General features: G+C 39.7%; 3 protein-coding genes across 6 annotated transcripts; all 3 read left to right on the forward strand.

The window, feature by feature from the left end:
* The first annotated feature begins 681 nt into the window (after window positions 1-681).
* On the forward strand, window positions 682-7,528 carry LOC311271264 (uncharacterized protein). Of its 2 annotated transcripts, none has more exons than XM_084376867.1 (6): window positions 682-762; window positions 1,030-1,055; window positions 1,588-1,779; window positions 2,818-3,020; window positions 3,193-3,220; window positions 6,405-7,528. In XM_084376867.1, the coding sequence occupies exons 1-6, from the start codon at window positions 725-727 to the stop codon at window positions 6,503-6,505; spliced, it is 588 nt and encodes a 195-aa protein (XP_084232993.1). In that variant the 5' UTR covers window positions 682-724; the 3' UTR covers window positions 6,506-7,528. The 2 variants fall into 2 exon arrangements, with proteins under 2 accessions (XP_084232993.1, XP_084232994.1); XM_084376868.1 differs by lacking the exon at window positions 682-762 and adding an exon at window positions 784-863.
* Window positions 7,529-10,507: 2,979 nt separating this feature from the next.
* On the forward strand, window positions 10,508-16,140 carry LOC311271262 (uncharacterized protein). 3 transcript variants are annotated; one of them, XM_084376864.1, is made up of 7 exons: window positions 10,509-10,675; window positions 10,912-10,937; window positions 11,406-11,597; window positions 12,036-12,238; window positions 12,411-12,438; window positions 13,916-13,997; window positions 14,976-16,140. In XM_084376864.1, the coding sequence occupies exons 2-7, from the start codon at window positions 10,916-10,918 to the stop codon at window positions 15,061-15,063; spliced, it is 615 nt and encodes a 204-aa protein (XP_084232990.1). In that variant the 5' UTR covers window positions 10,509-10,675; window positions 10,912-10,915; the 3' UTR covers window positions 15,064-16,140. The 3 variants fall into 3 exon arrangements, with proteins under 3 accessions (XP_084232992.1, XP_084232990.1, XP_084232991.1); XM_084376865.1 differs by having other exon boundaries at window positions 10,514-10,675; window positions 13,916-13,968; XM_084376866.1 differs by lacking the exon at window positions 13,916-13,997 and having other exon boundaries at window positions 10,508-10,675.
* Window positions 16,141-18,065: 1,925 nt separating this feature from the next.
* LOC311271265 (uncharacterized protein) lies at window positions 18,066-26,321 on the forward strand. The gene is made up of 6 exons (XM_084376869.1): window positions 18,066-18,127; window positions 18,364-18,383; window positions 20,149-20,340; window positions 21,290-21,492; window positions 21,665-21,692; window positions 24,978-26,321. The coding sequence occupies exons 1-6, from the start codon at window positions 18,090-18,092 to the stop codon at window positions 25,076-25,078; spliced, it is 582 nt and encodes a 193-aa protein (XP_084232995.1). The 5' UTR covers window positions 18,066-18,089; the 3' UTR covers window positions 25,079-26,321.
* The last annotated feature ends 281 nt before the right edge of the window (window positions 26,322-26,602 follow it).

The raw sequence follows: 26,602 nt of genomic DNA on the forward strand, positions 1-26,602 counted from the left end.
CAATCCATGGAACGGCCTGGTGCCAGACACCACAGGACAACCCCAGAGGTCTTATGACCATGCCTTGACAGGTCAGAGCTGTTTTGGCTGGACAAGGTTAACCTGCACAATATTAAGCAAGTGGTTTTAATGTTGTATAGCACTTTTCTACTCTTAGCAACCACTCAAAAGCCTATTAAAAACACAAGTCAGCATTAACCCTCTCACACACTGGTGGCACTATGCGAGGCGTCACCACCTCCTCAGGAGCAATGACCATTCATTCGTACTCACACTATAGTGAAAGAGCCACCGCCTTTGTTTTGTTCACACTGAACCAAAAGAATCGGCACATGATTCCTGCACTGAAAGGGCAGTGTGAATGGGGCATGTGATCCTCCTCTGGAGGTAGTATCAGAGGCGAGCTGGCGTCTGGATTGAAGGGATGGCGAATGGAATCAAATCAAGAAATGAAAAAACAAAAGGTAAGGTGACTCTAACAGCAGGCTAAAACAACACACAGTAACTGTCAGTGCTCTTATATTGCAACAGCAGTGTTGCACAAATCCTCTCTGCAGTTACTCCTTCCCCTTATCTCTTACTAAACACTGACACAGGAAATCTGCCTCAGCGCTGTCCTTCCTCTTCAGTGGTCAACTTCAGAACACATTGCTTATCAAAGCAAAAGTGAAAGTGCTTCACTCAGGGAGGAGCTGTAAGTGTTTTCTTGTCGAGCAGTACGGATATGCCAGAGGCTCTATCAACAAATTATCAATCTACTTCGTAAGTAGGCATGCAAAAATTCTTTCAAATTATCCCTATGAGGCTGTGAACTGCTGAATCTCTACAATGCATTGGAGTGATATAGGCTATCGGCCTCTAAGGTATTTTTCACTGTGTCTTGTGGGCTGGGCACAAGAGCAGCTGTGACGAAGCAGTTTGTGACACGTACACACCAGCTACTTGTTAGCAGGCGTATACCTGTTTTATTTCATTGTTTAAAATTATGTTGACTTAAGGTTCCTCTCTGTTTCTTTATCTCTTTCTCAGAAACATGGTGCAGGAAGCTCCAAGCGGTGAGAAAACACAACCACTTGTTTGATAAATTGTCAACATATGTTGCTCTGTAAAGACTGCAATAGAAACTAAACTACATTCAGTCATTGTAACAGATAACATTTAAACATTGAGAACATTTCAACAGCTTTCACAACAGCCTGAACAAAAGATCCAAACAGGCAGACACAGCAGAGGTCTTTGAGCCACGTAAAAGCACTTTCTGCAAAAGAGGTAGCCCAGGCTGTCTTGTACACGCAGTAGCTTTTAAACAGGAAGTTACACACATATCAAATGTTTGGAGGTGTGTTCAATCACATGTTGAACACCTCCACTGACACAAACAAACAAAAACTTATGAGAGTAATGTTAGGATGCTATAACCGTGAAAATTCAACATAGTGGTATCAAGTTAAGTTAAACTTGTTTACTAAAGTAGTAAAGTTTAGGGAGGTTTAAAATACCTGTTCTGAATCTGTGTTTGATGGTGTGGTTGTACAAAAACAATGTTACAGCTCAAACAATGACTCAAACATTTTCTTCTGTCTTCAGTGTCTGGGGAAAGATTCTTTGTCCACGTGGCAGGAAAAACTAATGGGGCTCATCTAGAGTACGTTGAGAGGCTCAGAAGCATTGGCCAAATTGAGGTGTTCTCTCCTGAACAAAGTGACTATGTTTTGGTTTTCTGTCCTGTCGCATCACGAGTGGGAACGGACATTGGCGAGGCCCTGCAGGACATTCCAGGTAGGAAATGCCTTTGGCAAATTTCACACTGATTCACATGGAAATTTGACCAATCACATGCAAAGTTCTTTATTTTAATATGAAAAACATTTTCTCTTCATACTGGTTCTAAATACCTATATACGTATATTTAAATTTTTAGCAGTTTGCCACATGGCCCCCACATTCTTTAAAATTAGATAATGTCAGTCTAAATATTACCCTTTTCTCTCATCTGTGACGATTAGTGCAGATTAAACTACATTTCCAGCCATGACATGACGGAAATGATGCATAGCTTGGTCACACAGAATTTACCTTGTATTTAGACCTGGAAGAAGACACGAGTGTGAGTTTAATGAAAGCAAACACAAAAAATGACTCCAGCCAAAAAAAGTAAGAACAAAGAGAATCAACCTTTTTTGTTCCACCTGCCATATTTTAATTCAACTGAACCTGTTTTCACATATGAGTAAAACAGAAATTGAAGAAGGAGTTTCTTTTCTCTCTTGCCTTTTAAGGCAAATAATTAAAAATCTGATGGAATAAAAATAAATGCTTTTAGTCCTGTAGAGAGCATGGGGTTGTGATGCACTTCATATTCTTGGGGCTGAAATAAGCACTAGAAAAACAAATAACTAAAAAAAAACTTAAATTGAATACAGATCACCATTTTCCCCACTTGACTGGCAGGGCTTCCAAACAGTGGACTGCGCACTGTAATTGAAAAGAAGTTTCTGGGAACAGATGCTGCTGTTGAGTATTTAATTGTAGTTGTAGAGCCAACTGTGCGTTACCTGCCCAGAACATAAAGGCAGTAAGACAAAGTCTATCCTTCTGTTCCATATATGCTGGATGTGTGAATGAAGAGTTGTTTGCTTACAGTTATCAATATCAACTTTAAAACAGGGTTGTGCTGCCCTCAAGTGGATGAAAAAAAGAAATTCACTTACTGATTTTCAACCCTGCTAAGCCCATGTAATGTAGTACCATGGACAGAAACGTGTTTAATCAGAGTGTAGCAGCCTGATTAATCTTGTTTGTGACTCATGTTCACAGATGGCAAACAAACAATTCTGGTGGTGATGCATCACACCTTCAATCCTGACCATGTCGTCGCTGAGAGCAGAAGACAGGTGAACAACCCGAACGTCTGCCTCACTGTGGACTGTCTGTTCTATGAGGGCAAACTTCTGAAGTCCAACCGCAATGATATTGCAAGGTTTGAAATCCAGAAAGCTCTTGGAGTTCCCGCTTCCAAGGTAAAAAATAGATTTATTGATCTTATACCACCACAAAATCAATGTGGAGTGCTGATATTATAACATTTAGTGATAAAGGATAATTTCAGTTGTCCACATTTGAAATGATGTAGATGATGCAGCTTCATTATACAATAATTATTATTACTCTTTCTTTGTTTCTCTCTCTTAGGTCTCTGAGAAGAATCCCTGCAGGAAATGTGAGTGTGACTGTAACTTCAGATTTCAGATCAGATTTTTGGAAGTCTTTCTTAAAACTTAAATCACATGGCCATATGCACATTAAAGGAGTTATTGTTCCTTATTGGCTGTGAAGGGATAGCTCCAAGTGGGACTCAAATGTAACAGATAAGTACATTAGTGTTGATTGCATGATGTAATGGGTTCAGAATGACACCATTGCCGTCTACTTTGCAATTCTGTCTGCACCTGAGTACAAAATCTCCTGAGATAATGAAGGCTCAAAGTTGTCTGTGTACACTTTGAATTTAGCTCAAGTGTCTGATTTAGCCAAATCAGGAGGACATTTTCCAAAGTTACAGTCCTTTTAGAACAAAAATCACAGTTTGTATTTTCATGATGAGCTGCAGTGGAGGAATAGTAACAAAGAGCATGCCAACTTGAAGCTGAACTGCAGACAGCAGCTCATCAACAAGTCAATTGTGCCTGAAAATATATAAGTGCTCATGTAAGCATGTCAGAGTGTAGTCTGAATAATTCTGCCTTTTATAATAAAATGAAATATGGTCTTACTTCATAGTTGTGGCCATCATTTTTATCAGAAAAGTTAACATTTGACTTTAAAAGATCCAGAGATGCAGGACAAGCATCACATCACATTTTGCACAGTAGGTTTAGTTTTTCACATCAAAGATCTTGTACAATTTTTCACTCTTAAAGAGTAACTAAACCCCTAGGTTTTGGCTGAGGTGCATCTATTCGAAAATGCCTTGATTCTGAGCGGGGCTCCAGGAGCAATTAGGACACGCCCAGTCACTCTGTGCAGCCTCGAGCAGAGGCCCCCTCCCTCCCACACCCACACTTTCGTGAAAGCTGCCTCCAAAACATCATTGGCCTCCATGTCAGCCAATAGCAAAATTCTATTGTAATAGCCGGGTTTCAACCCATAGAGGGCAGTCACTCTTACATTTTTACAACAAAATAAGCCAAATTGAAATACTTTGACTAAAATGTCAAGAGTTGGACCAGAATCAATCAACAACACTACTTCATACCCAAATACATTTGTTTTCAGCAGAAAAAAGTGGTTTGGGGGTTAAGTTACACTTTAAGTATGCAACGAGCTGGTGACGCCTTGTGAATATGACCAAATATGCAGCAGGACTCAAGTCTAACAGAAAGAGGCAGAAGCAATGTGTCAATGAACATGAAGCCTGCCGACAACCGAAAGAAGAGTTCTTCCAATCGTAGTGCTGGAGATGATTGCTAAAATGTCATTTCAAGAGACTAGCTAGGGTCAGCACACTGGCAGCAAAACTCTTGACCTTCATTTCACCCCTCTCGTTCTCCCTTCTCACAGATGGGAAGTTGGCGGAAAGTTAAGTTAATGTAGGGCTGGGTTTGGAAACCTGGCAGTAACCTGCCCCCAGATCTAAGTGATAAAAGATTGTAGTATTGATAAGCTCCAACGTTACTGGCTCCTTTATCTGTACTTTTTAATATTTTATGTATTCATCATGCTGGAGCCTCTTTTCTACTGACCTACAAACAAACACACGCACGCACGCACGCACGCACGCTATGAAGGTATATCAATGTCAAAACAACCAGAGAGATGCGCAGCAACGGGTGTGTGCACGCATGAGAATTTTGTTATGCGTGCGTGCGTGCGTGCGTATGAAGCAGCGTGCGCACGTCTGTCTGTCACTGTTTGACAAATGTCACGCGTTCACACACGCGTGCGGTCGCAGTTTCTGATGTGCGACCGGAAGTTGATCTGCACCGTGCGCAACACACCGCGTACTTGGACGCCTCGCGTGGTTGTTCTGTGTTCCATGTTCATCCAGTAGATGGAGCCATCGATCCAATACGAGATACAGACATACAGGCTTTTACATGACATGATTCATTTGTTCCATGAAGACAGAGAAAGAGTTCTGTTGCTGTTTCTTTACTTTGCTTTCTCACATAAGACACAAAATCAATGACAAACATTTGTAAGTTAACCACACCCCCCGCAGGTGATCACTTCATTGAGAACTGCTGGGACCGCTGGAGAGGTGCGTTAGGTTTGTGCACCTGAACAGCTGCAACACACTCCCAGGACTTTTGTTGGGAGGGGCGGGGGAAGCACGCACTTTTATCAATGATCCACCGTCCTGGTCCCACTGAGGACTCGAGCAGCAGCGTTTTTTATACATACATACACAAAAAAAACACTTCTCCTCCTTCTCATTCTTCTTTTATAATTCTGGCAGCAGTGTGTGGCTCACTGCTGCCTCCCCTGGTTGACGACACTTCAATAAAATGAAAAGGCCGACTACGCGAGGCGTCTAAGTACGCGGTGTGTTGCGCACGGTGCAGATCAACTTCCGGTCGCACATCAGAAACTGCGACCGCACGCGTGTGTGAACGCGTGACAACATTTGTCAAACAGTGACAGACAGACGTACGCACGCAGCATCTTGTTACGCGTGACATAGTTTGCGCACGTCATTTCCGCCTACATGTGAGCGTGTGACAAAAATGTTCAATTATCTTCATGCGAGCGTTAATGCGTGCGTTCGCATAAAAACGCATGAATGTTACACGTAGTCACTACGCGTCGTGTGATTACCGGCGTGCAGCAGTCATACGCGTGAACGTGCGTGTGAACGGGGGACCATTATAAGTCAATGGGGAAACTACATTACACGTCAGGCGCTGCTTGCTGCACAGGCGTCAAAGCACGCGCGTGTGACACGTTCAGTTGATAGGTGCGCACGCATTATGACACGATTCTACCGCCATACGCACGCGCGCGCGCACACACACACACACACACACTCAGAGCAAAGTGAGGGAACAACAGAGCAGAGGGGCCACAGTGCAGATAGTGAACCAGGTGAAGTGAAGTGACACTTTTATTTAGTAATAAAAAAGAAATGATAAATATACTGTATATTGACTTTTTACTAAGTACACTACATTGTGTGGTCTTGAAGACTTTTTTAAAGGTTGGCAGGTCTGTATCTGGTGATGCTGCTGTTTAAACCAGGTTAAAAAATGTATGTGACAGGAGTGATGGCCAAAACTATGAAAATAAAACCCAGATTGTATAGAAACCTTGAATATTCTTTAATAATTGAATTATTAATAATCTAACAGTTGTTTGAGTTGGAAATAATACTAGATGACTAATTTATCTGCTTTTCTTTCTTCTAGGTATCACGGACAATCTGTTGGCGGTGCTTGTTGTTGTACTTTTGAGTGCAGCAGTGGTAATTGCCGTGACAGTCATTGTTTATCAAGAGATAAACAAATAAGATCTGTGAGGGCCGTCACCAGCACATGTGACAAATCCCAAAGGAATCTAATAAATGTGCTGTGTGAAACATGTAATAATCTGCAAAAACATAACCATGGAAGGATTATTGTTGTTATAGTATGATGAGCAATGAGCATTGAGCATTGAGCACTGAGGGGCGGCCGTACCTCAGGAGGTAGAGCGGGTCATCTAGTAATCAGAAGGTTGCTGGTTCGAACCCCCAGCTGCATGTCGAAGTGTCCTTAAGCAAGATACTGAACCCCAAATTGCTCCTTATGATGCATGGCAGCCTCTGCCATCAGCATGTGAATGTGACAAGTATTGTAAAGCACTTTGAGCAGACCGTAGACTGAAAAAGTGCTATAGAAATGCAAATCCATTTATGATCATTATTATTTTATTTTTCTTTAACATAATAAAAAGGGAAAAAGAAGGAAGAATAACATATACAGGCATGTTGAAAAAAAGACATTGTAATGTGAGTGTAACAACAGTGTTAAACCATGTGCATGTTTTAATATGCTTGAAATGTTTGAAATCAAGACAAAACATCTCTGTAAAATATTGATTGCTGCTGATTTGCGCTCATTCAGATAGCAAGATTATGTTTTTTTTTCCATCATAAAGAATAAATAAAAAATGATGGATCGAAGTGATTGTATGATATTTGTGTAGCTTGTCTATAAGTTTTCTCATAGATGAAAAACAAATTTGTCCAGTGGCAGAAAAAACGAATGGGGCTCATAAAGACTTTGTTGAAAAGCTTAAAGGCATTGGCCATTTTGAGGTATTCTCTCCTGAACAAAGTGACTACGGTGTGGTTTTCTGTCGCATCACGAGTTGAAACGGACATTGGCGGGGCCCTGGAGCGCATTCCTGGTAGGAAATGCCTTTGGCCAGTTTCCCACTGATTCACATGGAAATTTGACCAATCACATGCAAAGTTCTTTATTTTAGTATGAAAACATTTTCATTTATACTGGTTCTAAATACTTATATACGTGTCTTTTAATTTTTTAGCAGTTTGCCCCCTGGCCCCCACATTCTTTAAAATTAAAGGATAATTACCGTTTTTTACAACCTGGACCTTATTTCTCGAAAAAAATATGATCGTTTACTCACCCAGATAACTTTGGGGTCATTCGGAGTCGTACGGACGAAAATCGATCCAGTTTGGCGCTGCAATATCCATATAATGGGAGTAAACGGGGCACCGAAGCGCAGCGTCTATATAATGTATTATCTGCCGCGAAAATTGTTTATTTCACCAATATTTTGTTACGATATGCTAGTGCTATTCCCCTCTGAGTCCGGGCTGGTCTATTGTCAACATCCGGGGTCTGTAGGTTGAGCTACTACCTCTGACCTGGAAGATGTCGTCTCTGAGCTGCGCGCGCACCCGCGACAGCCCAGCTTGTTTACCTGTAGCTGCTACTGCTAGTTTGACCCCGGATGTTGATAACGGACGAGCCCGGACTCAGAGGGGAATAGCGCTAGCATATCGTAACAAAATATTGGTGAAATGAACTAGTTTCGTGGCAGATAATGCGTTATATAGAGGCTGTGTGTCGCTGCCCCGTTACTCGCATTATATGGATATATCGACGCTACACTGGATCTAATTTCGTCCGAACGACGCCAAATGACACCAAAGTTATCTGGGTGAGTAAATGACCATATCTTTTGCTAGAAAAAAGGTCCAGGTTGTAAAAAACGGTAGTTATCCTTTAAATGTCAGTTTTTCTCTCATCTGTGATGATAAGTGCAGATTAAACTAGAAATGGTGTATAGCTTGGAATTTACCTTGTATTTAACCCTGGACGATGTGATTTAATTAAACCTGTTTTCACATGTGAACAAAACAGAATTTCTTTTCTCACTTGCCTTTAAGGCCATCAAATGAGTATGATTTACAGGATGTGTTGTTGTAACCAGACCGGAAAACAGTCTGTTCAAGATGGCGGACACGGCCACGTCACGCCAAGGGCTGGTCAATGGAGGTGACCATGTGTGGCTTGAACAAACAATGGCAGAACAGTGTCTGTCGATCTGAAATTTTTTTGGGGGGCTGAAATTTTTACGTTTTTGGGAATTTAAGCACTCATAACTTGCCAAAAATATTCAATTGTGGCTTGTAGATTGCTGTAGTGTACTAGTGGCTAGTATTTTTTACATTTAGCCCTAAATTGTGTGCATAATATTTAGAGCCTGAGGTCACTAACACTATTAAAAAGTTAAAAAAATTTCCCCTTGTGGGATTAAAATAGTATAATAAATTAAAAATTAAATTAACTTTGCCATTACTCCCCCCGAGGTGCAGAAGGCACCTCATTAATATCCTAACATGATAGGTTGCATGAGAGTAACTAGCATAACACCTACTAACCAGTGCGATTGTTAGTCACAGGTAAAGCCTCTCACCTGTGCATCAGCAACAAAGCAACCCATCACATAAGTTTATAGAACCCACTGGCTGTCGCAGCTTCACCAATAAAACGAGTAGCTAAAACCCCAGTGTGACAGGAACCGGAGCTATTCACGTGTCAGATGACCCAGCCCTGCAGGATGCTGTCGCTAGCCCCCTCACTCTCCATAGAGGATAGAGGCCACCTGAATAGCTATGACATCGCACCTGCTATGAAAAATGACATGAGCTAATAAACTATGTTAATGACCCAATTGGAAAGCCACAGCGCGCCATCCAAGAGGTGCTCGGGCAGATAGCGCTGCTATGTCAGCGCAAACTCAGCTGCAAGCCACAGTGAACCAGCAACAGCTTGCCCAGCTGCAAAGCAGCTATCAAGCCACACAGCATCAAAACTCCCGCCTGCAACAGGAAGTCCAGGCCAGGAAAGATGAGACCTCCCACACCTGCCTTACCTTTGTACCCCAACATAATTAAAACTCAGATGGTATAAAACTTAAATGCTTTGAGTCCTATAGAGAACATGGGGTGGTGCTGCAATTCATATTCTTGGGGACAAAATAAGCTCTAGAAAAACACTTTTAAAAAGAGATCATGGCACAACTTAAATTGAATACAGATCACCATTCCCCCCCCCACTTGACTGACAGGGCTTCCATACAGTGGATTGCACACTGTAACTGAAAAAACGTTTCTGGGAACAGGTGTTTCTGTTGATTAAAAAAAAAAAAAAAATGTAGTTAGTACGCTACCTGCACAAAGCACAGAAAGACAGATAGACAAAGTAATGCTGCTCCATGTCTACTGTGCAGTATGTATGAATAAACAGCTGCTTGTTGACAAGTTATCCCTATCAACTTTAAAACAGGGTTGTGCTGCCATCAAGTGGATGAAAAAAAATAATTCACCTACTGATTTTTAACCCTGCTAAGCCCATGGAAAGAAACTTGTTTTATCACAGGGCACCAGACTGATCCCTCCTTTTGAGTTTCATCATGTTGTGGGACTTGCTGCTGATATGCGCTCATTAAGATATCAAGATTATGTTTTTCCTTCATAAAGAATAAAAATGGATAGATTGAAGTGATTGTATCATATTTGTGGAGCTTGTCTTTGTAAAGTTTTTGCTAAGGTTGATGTAATCCTTGAAAAAAAAAACAAATCCTTTCAATTTCCATTGTGGCTCACCAGCATTTTTACATTTAAAAGTTAACTTGAGGGTGCAGCACACCTTCGGCCAGTACTACCCCTTCTGTGAGGAACAGTGTTGGCACGATGATGGTGCGTTTTGACAACGGAAATGTGAATCTAGTCAGGATCGAAGGGAAGGTGAATCCCTCTCCAGAGTCACTGGAGTGAATGCTTAAGCTTTGAGCGAGACAACGAGGACGCAGGCAGCCGAAAGTGCTCGTAGTGTGACTCCCTCCGCCCCTGACATGAGTGGACTCTAACAGCAGGCTATTTCTTTAATCTATAAACACATTATATGTTCATGTATTGCACCAGCAGCATTGTCCAAACATGCTGTGCAGTTACTCCTTCCTCCTGCTGTGTTCATCTCATCTCTTAATAAACACTGACACAGGAAATCTGGCTCAGCTCTGCCCCTCCTCTTTAGTGGCCAACTTGAGAACATGTGACTTGTCAAAGCAAAAGTGAAAGTGCTTCACTCACAAGGAGGAGCTGTAAGTGTTTTCTTGTCGAGTGTTCAGAGACTCTACAAAGAGATAATCAAGCTATTCCGTAAGTAGACATACCAAAATCCTTTCAAATTATCACTGCTAGGCTGTGAACTGCTGCTGTGATATAGGCTATTGACCTTTAAGGTATTTTTTACTGTGTCTTGTGGGCTGGGTACAAGAGCAGCTGTGACAAAGCAGTTTGTGATGCATATACACCTGCTACTTGTTCAGCCTTATTTCATTTTGTTAAATAATGTCGACTCAAGGTCCCTCTCTGTTTCTTTATCTCTTTCTCAGAGACATGGTGCAGGAAGCTCCAAGCGGTGAGAAAACACAAATACTTGTTTCATAAATTGCCAACATATGTTGCTCTGTAAAGACTGCAATATAAACTAAACTACATTCAGTCATTGTAACAGATAACATTTAAACATTGAGAACATTTAAAAGCACTTTCTGCGAAAGAGGTAGACGTGGCTGTCTTGTACACGCAGTAGCTTTTAAACAGGAAGTTACACACATATCAAATATTTGGAGGCGTGTTCAATCACGTTGAACACCTCCACTGACACAAACAAACAAAAACATATGAGAGTAATGTTAAGATGCTACAATCATGTGAAAATGTAACACATAGTGATATCAAGTTACACTTGTTTACTAAAGTAGTAAAGTTTAGGGAGGTTTAAAATACCTGTTCTAATCTGTTCTGAATCTGTGTTTGATGGTGTGGCTGTACAAAAACAATGTTACAGCTCAACAATGACTCAAACATTTTCTTCTGTCTTCAGTGTCTGGGGAAAGATTCTTTGTCCACGTGGCAGGAAAAACTAATTGGGCTCATCTAGAGTACGTTGAGAGGCTCAGAGGCATTGGCCAAACTGAGGTGTCCTCCCCTGAACAAAGTGACTATGTTATGGTTTTCTGTCCTGTCGTGTCAAGAGTGGGAACGGACATCGGCGAGGCCCTGCAGGACATTTCAGGTAGGAAATGCCTTTGGCAAATTTCACACGGATTCACATGGAAATGTGACCAATCACATTCCAAGTTCTTTATTGTAGTATGAATTTTTTTTTTTTTTTTTCCATACTGGTTTAAACTACTTAAATTTCTTTTCATTTTAAGCAGTAAACCCCATGGGCCCAAATTGGGAGTGCTTTTAAAATAAATTATGTCAGTCTAAAGTTTAGACTGAAAAAAAAAAAGGCAATTTTCACAAATTGCTATTTTTTTTCAAAACTTTCAAATGAGGCAGAAAAAAAGGATAAAAAATCAACTAATATTGTTTTAAATTACATACCTATTCTCAATCCTGCAATGCCTATGTTTAAAAAACATTAAAAAAAAAACTTTTTCTTTCACAGTGTACAAGCCTGATCCCTCCTTTTGAGTTTCATCATGTTTGTGACTCTTGTTCACAGGCGGACAAAAAACAATTCTGGTGGTGATGCATCACACCTTCAATCCTAACCATGTTGTTGCTGGGAGCAGAAGACAGGTGGCCAACCTGAACGTCTGCCTCACTGTGGACTGTCTGTTCTATGAGGGCAAACTTCTGAGGTGCGACCTCAATGATACTGCATGGTCTGATATCCAGAAAGCTCTTGGAGTTCCCGCTTCCCAGGTAATGAATAGATTTACTGATCTAATACCACCACACAATCAATGTGGAGTGCTGATATTATAATATGTAGTGATAAAGGATAATTTCAGTTGTCCACATTTGAAATGATGTAGATGATGCAGCTTAATTATAAACTAATTATTATTACTCTGTCTTTGTTTATCTCCCTTAGGTCTCTAAGAGGAATTCCTTCATAAAATGTGAGTGTGACTGTAACTTCAGATTTCAGATCAGAATTTTGGAAGTCTATCTTAAAACTTAAATCACATGGCCATATGCACATTAAAGGAGTTATTGTTCTTTATTGGCTGTGAAGGGATAGCTCCAAGTGGGACTCAAATGTAACAGATAAGTACATTAGTGTTGATTGCACGATGTAATGGGTTCAGAATGACACCATTGGTGTCTACTTTGCAATTCTGTCTGCACCTGAGTACAAAATCTCCTGAGATAATGAAGGCTCAAAGTTGTCTGTCTACACTTTGAATTTAGCTCAAGCATGACAACTTGTTGCTGAACTGCAGACAGCAGCTCATCAACAAGTCACTTGAGCCTGAAAATATATAAGTGCTCATGTAAGCATATCAGAGTGTAGTCTGAATAATTCTGCCTTTTATATTAAAATGAAATATGGTCTTATTTCATAGTTGTGGTCATCATTTTTATCAGAAAAGTTAACATTTGACTTTAAAAGATCCAGAGATGTAGGACAAGCATCACATCACATTTTGCACAGCAGGTTCAGTTTTTCACATCAAAGATCTTGTACAATTTTTCACTCTAAAGTACGCAACAGGCTGGTGACGCCTTGTGAATATGACCAAATATGCAGCAGGACTCGAGTCTAACAGAAAAAGGCAGAAGCAATGTGTCAATGAACATGAAGCCTGCCGACAACCGAAAGAAGAGTTCTTCCAATCGTAGTGCTGGATTCTCCTTGCCTTCACCTGCTTACAAAAAATATATTCACAACCAGAGATGATTGCTAAAATGTCATTTCAAGAGACTAGCTAGGGCAAAACTGGAGTTTTGCTGCCACACTGGCAGCAAAACTCTTGACCTTCATTTCACCCCTCTCGTTCTCCCTTCTCACAGCTGGGAAGTTGGCGGAAAGTTAAGTTAATGTAGGATGGGTTTGGAAACCTTGCAGCAACCTGCCCCCAGATCTAAGTGATAATATTTTATGTATTCATCAAGCTGGAGCCTCTTTTCTGCTGACCTACAAAACAAACAAACACACACACACACACACACACACACACACACACACACACGCAAAGTGAGGGAACAGCAGAGCAGAGGGGCCACAGTGCAGATAGTGAACCAGGTGAAGTGAAGATAACATTTTTGAGTTGACAGCAACTAATGTTTGTTACTGTATCTGCACCTTTTATGAATAAATATGTAAAAAGCATTTATTTAGTAATAAGAAATCGATAAAGATATTCAACTTTTTTCTGCACACACGTATGTGGTATAGTGTACTTTTTTAAAGGTTGGCAGGTCTGTATCGAGTGATATTGCTGTTTAAACCAGGTTAAAAAATGAATGTGACAGAGGTGATGGCCAAAACTATGGAAATAAAACCCAGATTGTAAAGAAACCTTTAATATTTTTAAATTATTATATATTAAATTATATATATTTTATTATAATTTATGTTTTTCTTTATTTTAGGGTTCATGGACCATAAGCGGGCGGTTGTTGGTGTACTTTTGATTGCAGCAGTGGTAATGGCCGAAATAATCATTCAAGATCTGTGAGGGCCGTCACCAGCACATGTGACAAATCCCAAAGGAATCTAATAGAAGTTTAATGTATTATCGCAATAAAATAAGAGATAAAAATAAATGTGCCTACATGTAATAATCTGCGAAAACATAACCGTGGAAGGATTATTATTGTTGTAGTGTAGTTATGAAGGCTGATATTAATGTTGTTTACTGAGCATATGATCATTATTATTTTCTTTAACATAATAAGAGGGAAAATGAAGGAAGAATAAGAGATACAGGATTTCAACAAGAGGCTGAAAGAAAGAAAGAAAGAAAGAAAGAAAGAGAGAAAGAAAGAAAGAAAGAAATTTTAATGTGAGTGGGGGACAAAATCCTTTAGTAACAGTTCAAAGCCATGTGCGTGTGTAAACATTTTTTAAATGTTTGTTTGAGACAAAACATCTCTGTAAAATATTGACAATGATATTGCACGGTATGATATCCAGAGAGCTCTTGGAGTTCCCACTCCCCAGGTGATGAATAGATTTACTGATCTAGATCCAGTACAACCACACAATCAGTGTGGAGTGCTGATATTGGGAACAGCAGAGCAGAGAGGCCACAGTGCAGATAGTAAACCAGGTCAAGTGAAGATAAAATGTCTTGAGTTGACGGCAACTAACGTTTGTTACTGTGTCTGCACCTTTTGTAAATAATATGTAAAAATTAGTAATAACAAAGAACCGATAAAGATATTCAACTTTTTGCTGCACACACATGTGCGTGGCATAGTGTACTCTGAGAGTTTTTTAAAGGTTGGCAGGTCTGTATCTAGTGATGCTGCTGTTAAAACCAGGTTAAAAAATGAATGTGACAGGAGTGATGGGCAAAACTATGAAAATAAAACCGAGATTGTATAGAAACTTTTTATTTTCTATAATAATTGGTATTATTAATAATTTAACAGTTGTTTAAGTTGTAAATAATTCTAGATGACTAATTTCTGTTTTTCTTTATTCAAGGGTTCATGGAACATCCCTTGGCGGTGGTTGTGGGTACATTTTCGATTGCAGCAGCGGGAATGGCTGTGAGTCATTGTCTATGAAGTGACAAAAAAATAAGACCTGTGAAGGCCGTCATCAACACATGTGACAAATCCCAAAGGAATCTAATAGGAGTTTAAAGTATTATCACAATAAAAGAAGAGATAAAAATAAAATGTGCTGTGTGAAACGTGTAATAATCTGCAAAAACATAACCACGGAAGGATTGTAATTGTTAGAGTATAGTTGTTAAGGCTGATATCAATGTTGTTTACTGAGCATATGATCATTATTATTTTCTTTTTCTTTAACATAAGAGGGATAAAGAAGAAAGAATAACAGATACAGGCTTTCAGCAAGAGGCTGAAAGAAAGAAAGAAAGAAAAAAAGAAAGAAAGAAAGAAAGAAAGAAAGAAAGAACCTGCTTAGCAGGTTTAGTTTTTGACATGAAAGATCTTGTACAATTTGTCACCCTTAAGTACGCAACGAGCTGGTGAAGCCTTGTGAATATGTACAGTTGTGCAGCAGGACTCGAGTCTAAGAGAAAGAGGCAGCAGCAATGTGACAATGAACATGTAGCCTGCTGACAATCACAAGAAGAAGAAGAGTTCTTCCAATCGTAGTGCTGGATTACCCTTGCCTTCACCCACTTACAAATAAATATATTCATCAGCAGGGATGATAACTAAAATGTTTAATGTCATTTTAAGAGACTAGCAAGGGTCAGTACACTGACAGCAAAACTCTTGATCTTCATTTCCTCCTTGTTGTTCTCCCTTCTCACAACTGGGAAGTTGGCAGAAAGTTAAGTTAATGTAGGGTGGGTCGGAAGCCCGTTGGTAACCTGTTCCTCTGATCTAAATGATTAAATATCATGGTATTGCTAAGCATTAACTTTACTGGCTCGTTTACCTGTACTTTTTAATATTCAATGGAATAATTACACTGGAGCCTCTTTTCTGCTGACCTACAAACACACACACACACACACACACACACACACACACACACGGAGCAAAGTGAAGGAACAGCATAGCAGAGGGGCCACAGTGCAGATAGTGAACCAGGTAAAGTGAAGATAACATTCCTTGAGTTGACGGCAACTAATGTTTGTTACTGTTTCTGCACCTTTTATAAATAAATATGTAAAAAGTATTTATTTAGTAATAAAGAACCAATAAAGAAATTTTACTTTTTGCCGCACACACATGTGCAGGAGTTTTCCTTTATTCTAGGTATCATGGACAAGTGGGGTGCTTGCTGCTTGCATTTTGGATTGCAGCAGCGGTAATGGCTGTGAGTCATTGTCTATGAAGTGCCAAAAAAATCTGTGAGGGCTGTCACTTGTACATGCGACAAATCCCTGAGGTATCAAATGGAAGTTTAAAGTATTATCACAATAAAAGAAGAGATAAAAATAAATGTGCTGTGTGAAACGTGTAATAATCTGCAAAAACATAACCATGGAAGGATTATTGTTATTATAGTATAGTTGTGAAGGCTGATATTAATGTTGTTTACTGAGCATATGATCATTATTATTTTATAATAATGAGTGGGGAACAAAATCATCACCTCGTCTTTAGTGGTCAGTTTGAGAACATGATACTTGTCAAAGGAAAAGTGAAAGTGCTTCACTCACAGGGAGGAGCTGTAAGGTTTTTCTTGTTGACTGTGGACTGAATATGCCAGAGACAAACAAAATCCTTTCAAATTATCCCTGCTAGGCTGTGAAGTGCTGACTCTCTACCATGCATCAGAGTGACATAGGTTATTGACCTTTAAGATATTTTCTGTGAGGCCTGCACTAGCATGCATGACTAATCCCAAAGGAACCTATCGTAGTTTAAAATATTATTACCATTAAGATGATGTTTTTCCTTCATGAACACAAAATAAAAATGAATCAATCCAGTGATTTTATCATATTTGTTGCATCACTGATATAAAATGTGATGGATAAAAAATAAAAAAGCACATTTCAGTTCCTATTTTGATGTGAATGTACAAAATGTTAACTTTAGCGACCAGCCAATCTCTAGCCATTATCACACCTACTGTGAAGAACAGTAGTGGCACAATGACGGTCTTTGCACACCTACCAACAGTCTCTAATCAAAGTTATCCCCATTTGTACAATCCATCATGTCAGACACCAGCAAACGACACTGATGTCTTGGAAAGAGATGGGTCAAACAGTGTGATGAGTTGTGACTTAAACTTTGAGTTTCCTTTTAAAAGCTTCCCGATCTGCCATTGCATCTTTAAATGAACACACCTGGACTTTTGTTTACTTGTAGACCTAGACTTGGGCCATTCAGATACTCCCCCGCTCTCTCTTCACTTGATGACAACTCTGCACTGAGCAGTGGAGGTCTGGAGGAGGGGGATTAGTTAACATAAGGGGGAGGGAGGGAAGTAAGTAAGTAAGGAAGTAAGGAAGTAAGGAAGAAAGAAAGAAAGAAAGAAAGAAAGAAAGAAAGATTTAAATGAGTTTGGAACAAAATCATTTAATGACAGTGTAAAGCCATGTGCATGTTTAAACGTGTTTTAAATGTTTAAAATCAAGACAAAACATCTCTGTAAAATATTGACTGCTGCTGATTTGCGCTCATTCAGATATCAAGATTCTGTTTTTTTTCATCATAAAGAATAAATAAAAAATGGATGGATTGAAAAGATTGTATCATATTTGTGGAGCTTGTCTTTGTAATGTTTTTGCACAGCTGAAAAACAAATTTGATCCTTGAAAAAAATGCTAATTCTTTCAATTTCCATTGTGACTCACCAGCGTTTTTACATTTAAAAGTTTAACTTGAGGGTGCAGCACACCTCCGGCCAATACTACTGTACCCCTACTCTGAGGAACAGTGTTGGCACGATGATGGTGCATTTTGACAATGGAAATGTGAATCTAGTCAGGATTGAAGGGATGGTGAATCCCTTCATGTATTGCACCAGCAGCATTGGCTCAGCTCTGCCCCTCGTCTCTAGTGGTCAGTTTGAGAACATGTTACTTGTCAAAGCAAAAGTGAAAGTGCTTCACTCACAGGGAGGATCTGTGAGGTTTTTCTTGTTGACTGTGGACTGAATATGCCAGAGACTCTACAAAGAGATTACCAAGCTATTCGGTAAGTAGACATACCAAAATCCTTTCAAATTATCACTGCTAGGCTGTGAACTGCTGCCATGATATAGGTTATTGACCTTTAAGGTATTTTTTTACAGTGTCTTGTGGGCTGGGTACAAGAGCAGCTGCAACAAAGCAGTCTGTGATGCATATTAACCTGCTACTTGTTCAGCCTTATTTCATTGTGTTAAATAATGTTGACTCAGGTCCCTCTCTGTTTCTTTATCTCTCTCTCAGAGACATGGACGTGGCAACCGGTAAGAAAACATTTACTTGTTTGATAAATTGCCAACATATATGTTGCTCTGTAAAGACTGCAATATAAACTAAACTACATTCAGTCATTATAACAGATAACATTTAATCATTGAGAACATTTCAACAGCTTTCACAACAGCCTGAACAAAAGATCCAAACAGGCAGACACAGCAGAGGTCTTTGAACCAAGTGAACAGATTAGAGTAAAAGCACCTCAAGGTTAAACACTAAACTGTCTTTTTTTTCTGTGGCATTCCTGTTCATGCATTATCTTTTAACCAGGACACATTGTCCCAACAATAAATGTAACACATTGTATATCAAAGTTTTGGAGCGTTGTTCATTCACATATTGAACACCTACACTGACACAATCAAACAAAAATGGATGAGATCAGAATGAGTTTGAAGATGCTATGAAAATCCAACGCAGTACTTTTGAGTGGAACTGATTTTTCTAAATACATTATTTACTATAGGGTTTCCGGTACATGAATTGAAAATAATAATTTAAAATAGGATCTTGCAGAAAATTACCTGGGCATTACCTAAGCTAACGTTATGTCGTGCTGTTCAAAACGTGTATCTGAAACGTAACGGGTTTCCTTTATCAATAGAAAATTAAGTTTTACAGTTGAAAATTAATCTACAACAAAATATCTCTCTTTACTGTATGACCAAAGACTCGACATTAGGCCTAAAGTAATCTCTCTTTAAGTGTCAATGGTACAAAACTAAAATAAAAATAAGAATCTCTCTGAAATAATGATAGAAATAATGCGTATCCTGTATTTACCAATCAATAACACATTTATCCCGACTCGGGATTTTTTCTGTAGCCTAATCCATCTATAACATTAAGGTCGTTTTCACGTGTTTGAACAAAACTCTATCAAATATAACCTAGCTTAGGTACAGGGCCGTAGCCATGATTTTTGAAATACCGAGGTCAACATTCGGCAGACTCCACATGCATCTCACTGGTTCCTTCTCCTGCTCTTTCTCTCTCCTCTCCTCCTGTCTCTGTCCCTTCAACCTCTTCGTCTCTCTCTCCTGTCTCATCCTCTGTTGAATTTTTAAAATGAAAAGTCTAAGTATACTACTGAGTCATGATTACTATAATTTGACCTAATATTTTAATGCCATGTTTAGTCACATTATTACTTATCCATCCAAACATCCAAATAATATTATTGATGGATAATTCATACTGTGACTGAACATGGCCTTAAAATTTTCTGATTCATTGCATGTCCTTTCATTTTTCAGCCTAGGCTACATTTACAGTAGGTTACAGTTTAGCATCTCTATCTATCTCTGTTGCATCTGTAGGCTCGTTCACTATTTTTCTCATTCTCTTAGCTTATTACAATTCTCACCTTTCCTCCTCTTTGCCTGATCATCCTCTGCCTTTCTTGCTGCAACAAATGATAACTTGGGTTGATGCAGCCTCCACATTTCATACAATAATTTACATTAACATAAACATAAAACAATATAAAAACAAGGTAAAAAAAACAAAAAACATTATTCTGAAGGTGTGGCAGCTTTTATTTTGCCGTGGCGGTGCGCCACATTCAATTACATTTAGAGGAAACCCTGAGTAAATTATGGCAATGTGTGAAGTGTCTTTTCTAAAGTTAGCTGAATCTAGCTCAAGATCTTTCTTTTGGCAATGTTTTCCTGAATCTGTGTTTGATGGTGTGGATGTACAAAAACAATGTTACAGCTCAACAATGACTCAAACATTTTCTTCTGTCTTCAGTGACTGGGAAAAGATTCTTTGTCCACGTGGCAGGAAAAACTAACGGGGCTCATCTAGAGTACGTTGAGAGGCTCAGAGGCATTGGCCAAACTGAGGTGTTATCTCCTGAACAAAGTGACTATGTTATGGTTTTCTGTCCTATTGCGTCACGAGTGACAACGGACGTCGGCGAGGCCCTGGCGGACATTCCTGGTATGAAATGTCTTTGGCAAATTTCACACTAATTACTCAATGGTCCACAGGGGAATGTGACCAATCATATGAAAAGTTCCTTATTTTATTATGAAAAAATACACTAAAAATATACTTTTAGCAGTTCACCAGCATGGCCCCACATTTCCAGTTTCTGTGGTATGGAAGCCTAGAGAGGAGAAATTTATTCATTTTTCATTTTCAAAAAGTGTTTTTCTTTTGTGAAATCAGGTGAGAAAAACATTTTGCCAGGCTCATTTTCCTAAGTTTTTCTTCATCCGTGAAAAAGCCAAAGCTGTCGCAGCTGGAAAAAAGGAAATCACTGATAACTTTCACTTTCACAGATAAAACAATATAGACAAATTATCCTAGCACAACTGTTTTAATCACCTGCCATAACTTCACATGGACAATAAAATATGGTTAGCAAGCTATGTAACACTACTGTTATGTGGTTATAGTGCATGGAGCAAAGGTGCTTTTATCCCTATTTAGAGCATAAAGTAGTGCTGCACTTCAGCCTCTTCTGGCTGAAATAAGTACTACAAAAACAAACACTTGATGGCACAACTTAAATCAAAAAACAGATCACCACAATTTTTTTTCACTTGCCTGTCAGGGCCTCCATACAGTGGATTATGAACTGTGTTTTAAACAAATGATTTGGGTTTAAAGCTTGTTCTGCACCCTCCCAGTGGACAAAAAAACAAAAACAAACAAACAAACAAACTAATACTGCTTTCAAATACTCACTCGCCTATTTACAACCCTGTTAAAACCATGTTTAAAAATACCATGAAAAGAAACTTTGCTTCGATACAAAGTGCCACAGCCTGTCAACCCCCATAATATGGACTGCAGATTGAGCAGACACTAAACTGAACTCATCTCGTAAGTTTCAAACATCTTGTTTCTGACTCATTTGGTTGTGTTATCTCTATGCTTACAGATGGTAAACCGACAATTCTGGTGGTGATGCATCACACCTTCAATCCTGACCATGTCGTCGCTGAGAGCAGAAGACAGGTGAACAACCCGAACGTCTGCCTCACTGTGGACTGTCTGTTCTATGAGGGCAAACTTCTGAAGTCAAAGCGCAATGATATTGCAACGTCTGAAATCCAGAAAGCTCTTGGAGTTCCCGCTTCCCAGGTAAAAAATAGATTTATTGATCTAATACCACCACACAATCAATGTGGAGTGCTGATATTATAACATTTAGTGATAAAGGATAATTTCAGTTGTCCACATTTGAAATGATGTAGATGATGCAGCTTCATTATACAATAATTATTATTACTCTTTCTTTGTTTCTCTCTCTTAGGTCTCTGAGAAGAATCCCTGCAGGAAATGTGAGTGTGACTGTAACTTCAGATTTCAGATCAGATTTTTGGAAGTCTATCTTAAAACTTAAATCACATGGCCATATGCACATTAAAGGAGTTATTGTTCCTTATTGGCTGTGAAGGGATAACTCCAAGTGGGACTCAAATGTAACAGATAAGTACATTAGTGTTGATTGCACGATGTAATGGGTTCAGAATGACACCATTGCCGTCTACTTTGCAATTCTGTCTGCACCTGAGTACAAAATCTCCTGAGATAATGAAGGCTCAAAGTTGTCTGTCTACACTTTGAATTTAGCTCAAGTGTCTGATTTAGCCAAATCAGGAGGACATTTTCCAAAGTTACAGTCCTTTTAGAACAAAAATCACAGTTTGTATTTTCATGATGAGCTGCAGTGGAGGAAGAGTAACAAAGAGCATGCCAACTTGAAGCTGAACTGCAGACAGCAGCTCATCAACAAGTCACTTGAGCCTGAAAATATATAAGTGGTCATGTAAGCATATCAGAGTGTATTCTGAATAATTCTGCCTTTTATAATAAAATGAAATATGGTCTTACTTCATAGTTGTGGCCATCATTTTTATCAGAAAAGTTAACATTTGACTTTAAAAGATCCAGAGATGCAGGACAAGCATCACATCACATTTTGCACAGTAGGTTTAGTTTTTCACATCAAAGATCTTGTACAATTTTTCACTCTTAAAGAGTAACTAAACCCCTAGGTTTTGGCTGAGGTGCATCTATTCGAAAATGCCTTGATTCTGAGCGGGGCTCCAGGAGCAATTAGGACACGCCCAGTCACTCTGTGCAGCCTCGAGCAGAGGCCCCCTCCCTCCCACACCCACACTTTCGTGAAAGCTGCCTCCAAAACATCATTGGCCTCCATGTCAGCCAATAGCAAAATTCTATTGTAATAGCCGGGTTTCAACCCATAGAGGGCAGTCACTCTTACATTTTTACAACAAAATAAGCCAAATTGAAATACTTTGACTAAAATGTCAAGAGTTGGACCAGAATCAATCAACAACACTACTTCATACCCAAATACATTTGTTTTCAGCAGAAAAAAGTGGTTTGGGGGTTAAGTTACACTTTAAGTATGCAACGAGCTGGTGACGCCTTGTGAGTATGACCAAATATGCAGCAGGACTCAAGTCTAACAGAAAAAGGCAGAAGCAATGTGTCAATGAACATGAAGCCTGCCGACAACCGAAAGAAGAGTTCTTCCAATCGTAGTGCTGGAGATGATTGCTAAAATGTCATTTCAAGAGACTAGCTAGTGTCAGCACACTGGCAGCAAAACTCTTGACCTTCATTTCACCCCTCTCGTTCTCCCTTCTCACAGATGGGAAGTTGGCGGAAAGTTAAGTTAATGTAGGGCTGGGTTTGGAAACCTGGCAGTAACCTGCCCCCAGATCTAAGTGATAAAAGATTGTAGTATTGATAAGCTCCAACGTTACTGGCTCCTTTATCTGTACTTTTTAATATTTTATGTATTCATCATGCTGGAGCCTCTTTTCTACTGACCTACAAACAAACAAACAAACACACGCACGCGCGCACACACACACACACACACACACACACACTATGAAGGTATATCAATGTCAAAACAACCAGAGAGATGCGCAGCAACGGGTGTGTGCACGCATGAGAATTTTGTTATGCGTGCGTGCGTGCGTGCGTGCGTTGTTACGTGCAGACTGTATTTCACGCGTAACAAGAAGCTGCGTGCGTACGAAGCAGCGTGCGCACGTCTGTCTGTCACTGTTTGACAAATGTTGTCACGCGTTCACACACGCGTGCGGTCGCAGTTTCTGATGTGCGACCGGAAGTTGATCTGCACCGTGCGCAACACACCGCGTACGTGAACGCCTCGCGTGGTTGTTCTGTGTTCCATGTTCATCCAGTAGATGGAGACATCGATCCAATACGAGATACAGACATACAGACTTTTACATGACATGATTCATTTGTTCCATGAAGACAGAGAAAGAGTTCTGTTGCTGTTTCTTTTACTTTGTTTCTCACATAAGACACAAAATCAATGACAAACATTTGTAAGTTAACCACGCCCCCCGCAGGTAATCACTTCATTGAGAACTGCTGGGACCGCTGGAGAGGTGCGTTAGGTTTGTGCACTTGAACAGCTGCAACACACTCCCAGGACTTTTGTTGGGAGGGGCGGGGGAAGCACGCACTTTTATCAATGATCCACCGTCCTGGTCCCACTGAGGACTCGAGCAGCAGCGTTTTTTATACATACATATATATATAACAAAAAAAACACTTCTCCTCCTTCTCATTCTTCTTTTATAATTCTGGCAGCAGTGTCTGGCTCACTGCTGCCTCCCCTGGTTGACGACACTTCAATAAAATGAAAAGGCCAACTACGCGAGGCGTTCACGTACGCGGTGTGTTGCGCACGGTGCAGATCAACTTCCGGTCGCACATCAGAAACTGCGACCGCACGCGTGTGTGAACGCGTGACAACATTTGTCAAACAGTGACAGACAGACGTGCGCACGCTGCTTCATACGCACGCAGCATCTTGTTACGCGTGACATAGTTTGCGCACGTCATTTCCGCCTACATGTGAGCGTGTGACAAAAATGTTCAATTATCTTCATGCGTGCGTACGTGCGTGCGTTCGCATAAAAACGCATGAATGTTACACGTAGTCACTACGCGTAGTGTGATTACCGGCGTGCAGCAGTCATACGCGTGAACGTGCGTGTGAACGGGGGACCATTATAAGTCAATGAGGAAACTACATTACACGTCAGGCGCTGCTTGCTGCGCAGGCGTCAAAGCACGCGCGTGTGACACGTTCAGTTGATAGGTGCGCACGCATTATGACACGATTCTACCGCCATACACACACACACACACACACACACACACACACACACTCAGAGCAAAGTGAGGGAACAACAGAGCAGAGGGGCCACAGTGCAGATAGTGAACCAGGTGAAGTGAAGTGACACTTTTATTTAGTGATAAAAAAGAAATGATAAATATACTGTATATTGACTTTTTACTAAGTACACTACATTGTGTGGTCTTGAAGACTTTTTTAAAGGTTGGCAGGTCTGTATCTGGTGATGCTGCTGTTTAAACCAGGTTAAAAAATTTATGTGACAGGAGTGATGGCCAAAACTATGAAAATAAAACCCAGATTGTATAGAAACCTTGAATATTCTTTAATAATTGAATTATTAATAATCTAACAGTTGTTTGAGTTGGAAATAATACTAGATGACTAATTTATCTGTTTTTCTTTCTTCTAGGTATCACGGACAATCTGTTGGCGGTGCTTGTTGTTGTACTTTTGAGTGCAGCAGTGGTAATTGCCGTGACAGTCATTGTTTATCAAGAGATAAACAAATAAGATCTGTGAGGGCCGTCACCAGCACATGTGACAAATCCCAAAGGAATCTAATAAATGTGCTGTGTGAAACATGTAATAATCTGCAAAAACATAACCATGGAAGGATTATTGTTGTTATAGTATGATGAGCAAAGAGCATTGAGCATTGAGCACTGAGGGGCGGCCGTACCTCAGGAGGTAGAGCGGGTCGTCTAGTAATCAGAAGGTTGCTGGTTCGAACCCCCAGCTGCATGTCGAAGTGTCCTTAAGCAAGATACTGAACCCCAAATTGCTCCTTATGATGCATGGCAGCCTCTGCCATCAGCATGTGAATGTGACAAGTATTGTAAAGCACTTTGAGCAGACCGTAGACTGAAAAAGTGCTATAGAAATGCAAATCCATTTATGATCATTATTATTTTATTTTTCTTTAACATAATAAAAAGGGAAAAAGAAGGAAGAATAACATATACAGGCATGTTGAAAAAAGACATTGTAATGTGAGTGGGGGACAAAATCATTTAATAACAGTGTTAAACCATGTGCATGTTTTAATATGCTTGAAATGTTTGAAATCAAGACAAAACATCTCTGTAAGATATTGATTGCTGCTGATTTGCGCTCATTCAGATAGCAAGATTATGTTTTTTTTTCCATCATAAAGAATAAATAAAAAATGATGGATCGAAGTGATTGTATGATATTTGTGTAGCTTGTCTATAAGTTTTCTCATAGATGAAAAACAAATTTGTCCAGTGGCAGAAAAAACGAATGGGGCTCATAAAGACTTTGTTGAAAAGCTTAAAGGCATTGGCCATTTTGAGGTATTCTCTCCTGAACAAAGTGACTACGGTGTGGTTTTCCTGGTAGGAAATGCCTTTGGCCAGTTTCCTACTGATTCACATGGAAATTTGACCAATCACATGCAAAGTTCTTTATTTTAGTATGAAAACATTTTCATTTATACTGGTTCTAAATACTTATATACGTGTCTTTTAATTTTTTAGCAGTTTGCCCCCTGGCCCCCACATTCTTTAAAATTAAATGTCAGTTTTTCTCTCATCTGTGATGATAAGTGCAGATTAAACTAGAAATGGTGTATAGCTTGGAATTTACCTTGTATTTAACCCTGGACGATGTGATTTAATTAAACCTGTTTTCACATGTGAACAAAACAGAATTTCTTTTCTCACTTGCCTTTAAGGCCATCAAATGAGTATGATTTACAGGATGTGTTGTTGTAACCAGACCGGAAAACAGTCTGTTCAAGATGGCGGACACGGCCACGTCACGCCAAGGGCTGGTCAATGGAGGTGACCATGTGTGGCTTGAACAAACAATGGCAGAACAGTGTCTGTCGATCTGAAATTTTTTTGGGGGGTTGAAATTTTTACGTTTTTGGGAATTTAAGCACTCATAACTTGCCAAACATATTCAATTGTGGCTTGTACTGTAGATTGCTGTAGTGTACTAGTGGCTAGTATTTTTTTCATTTAGCCCTAAATTGTGTGCATAATATTTAGAGCCTGAGGTCACTAACACTAT

Source organism: Pagrus pagrus, assembly GCF_965226575.1.
Source record: "Pagrus pagrus genome assembly, chromosome: 16".
In the NCBI taxonomy this organism is placed as follows: Eukaryota; Metazoa; Chordata; class Actinopteri; order Spariformes; family Sparidae; genus Pagrus; species Pagrus pagrus.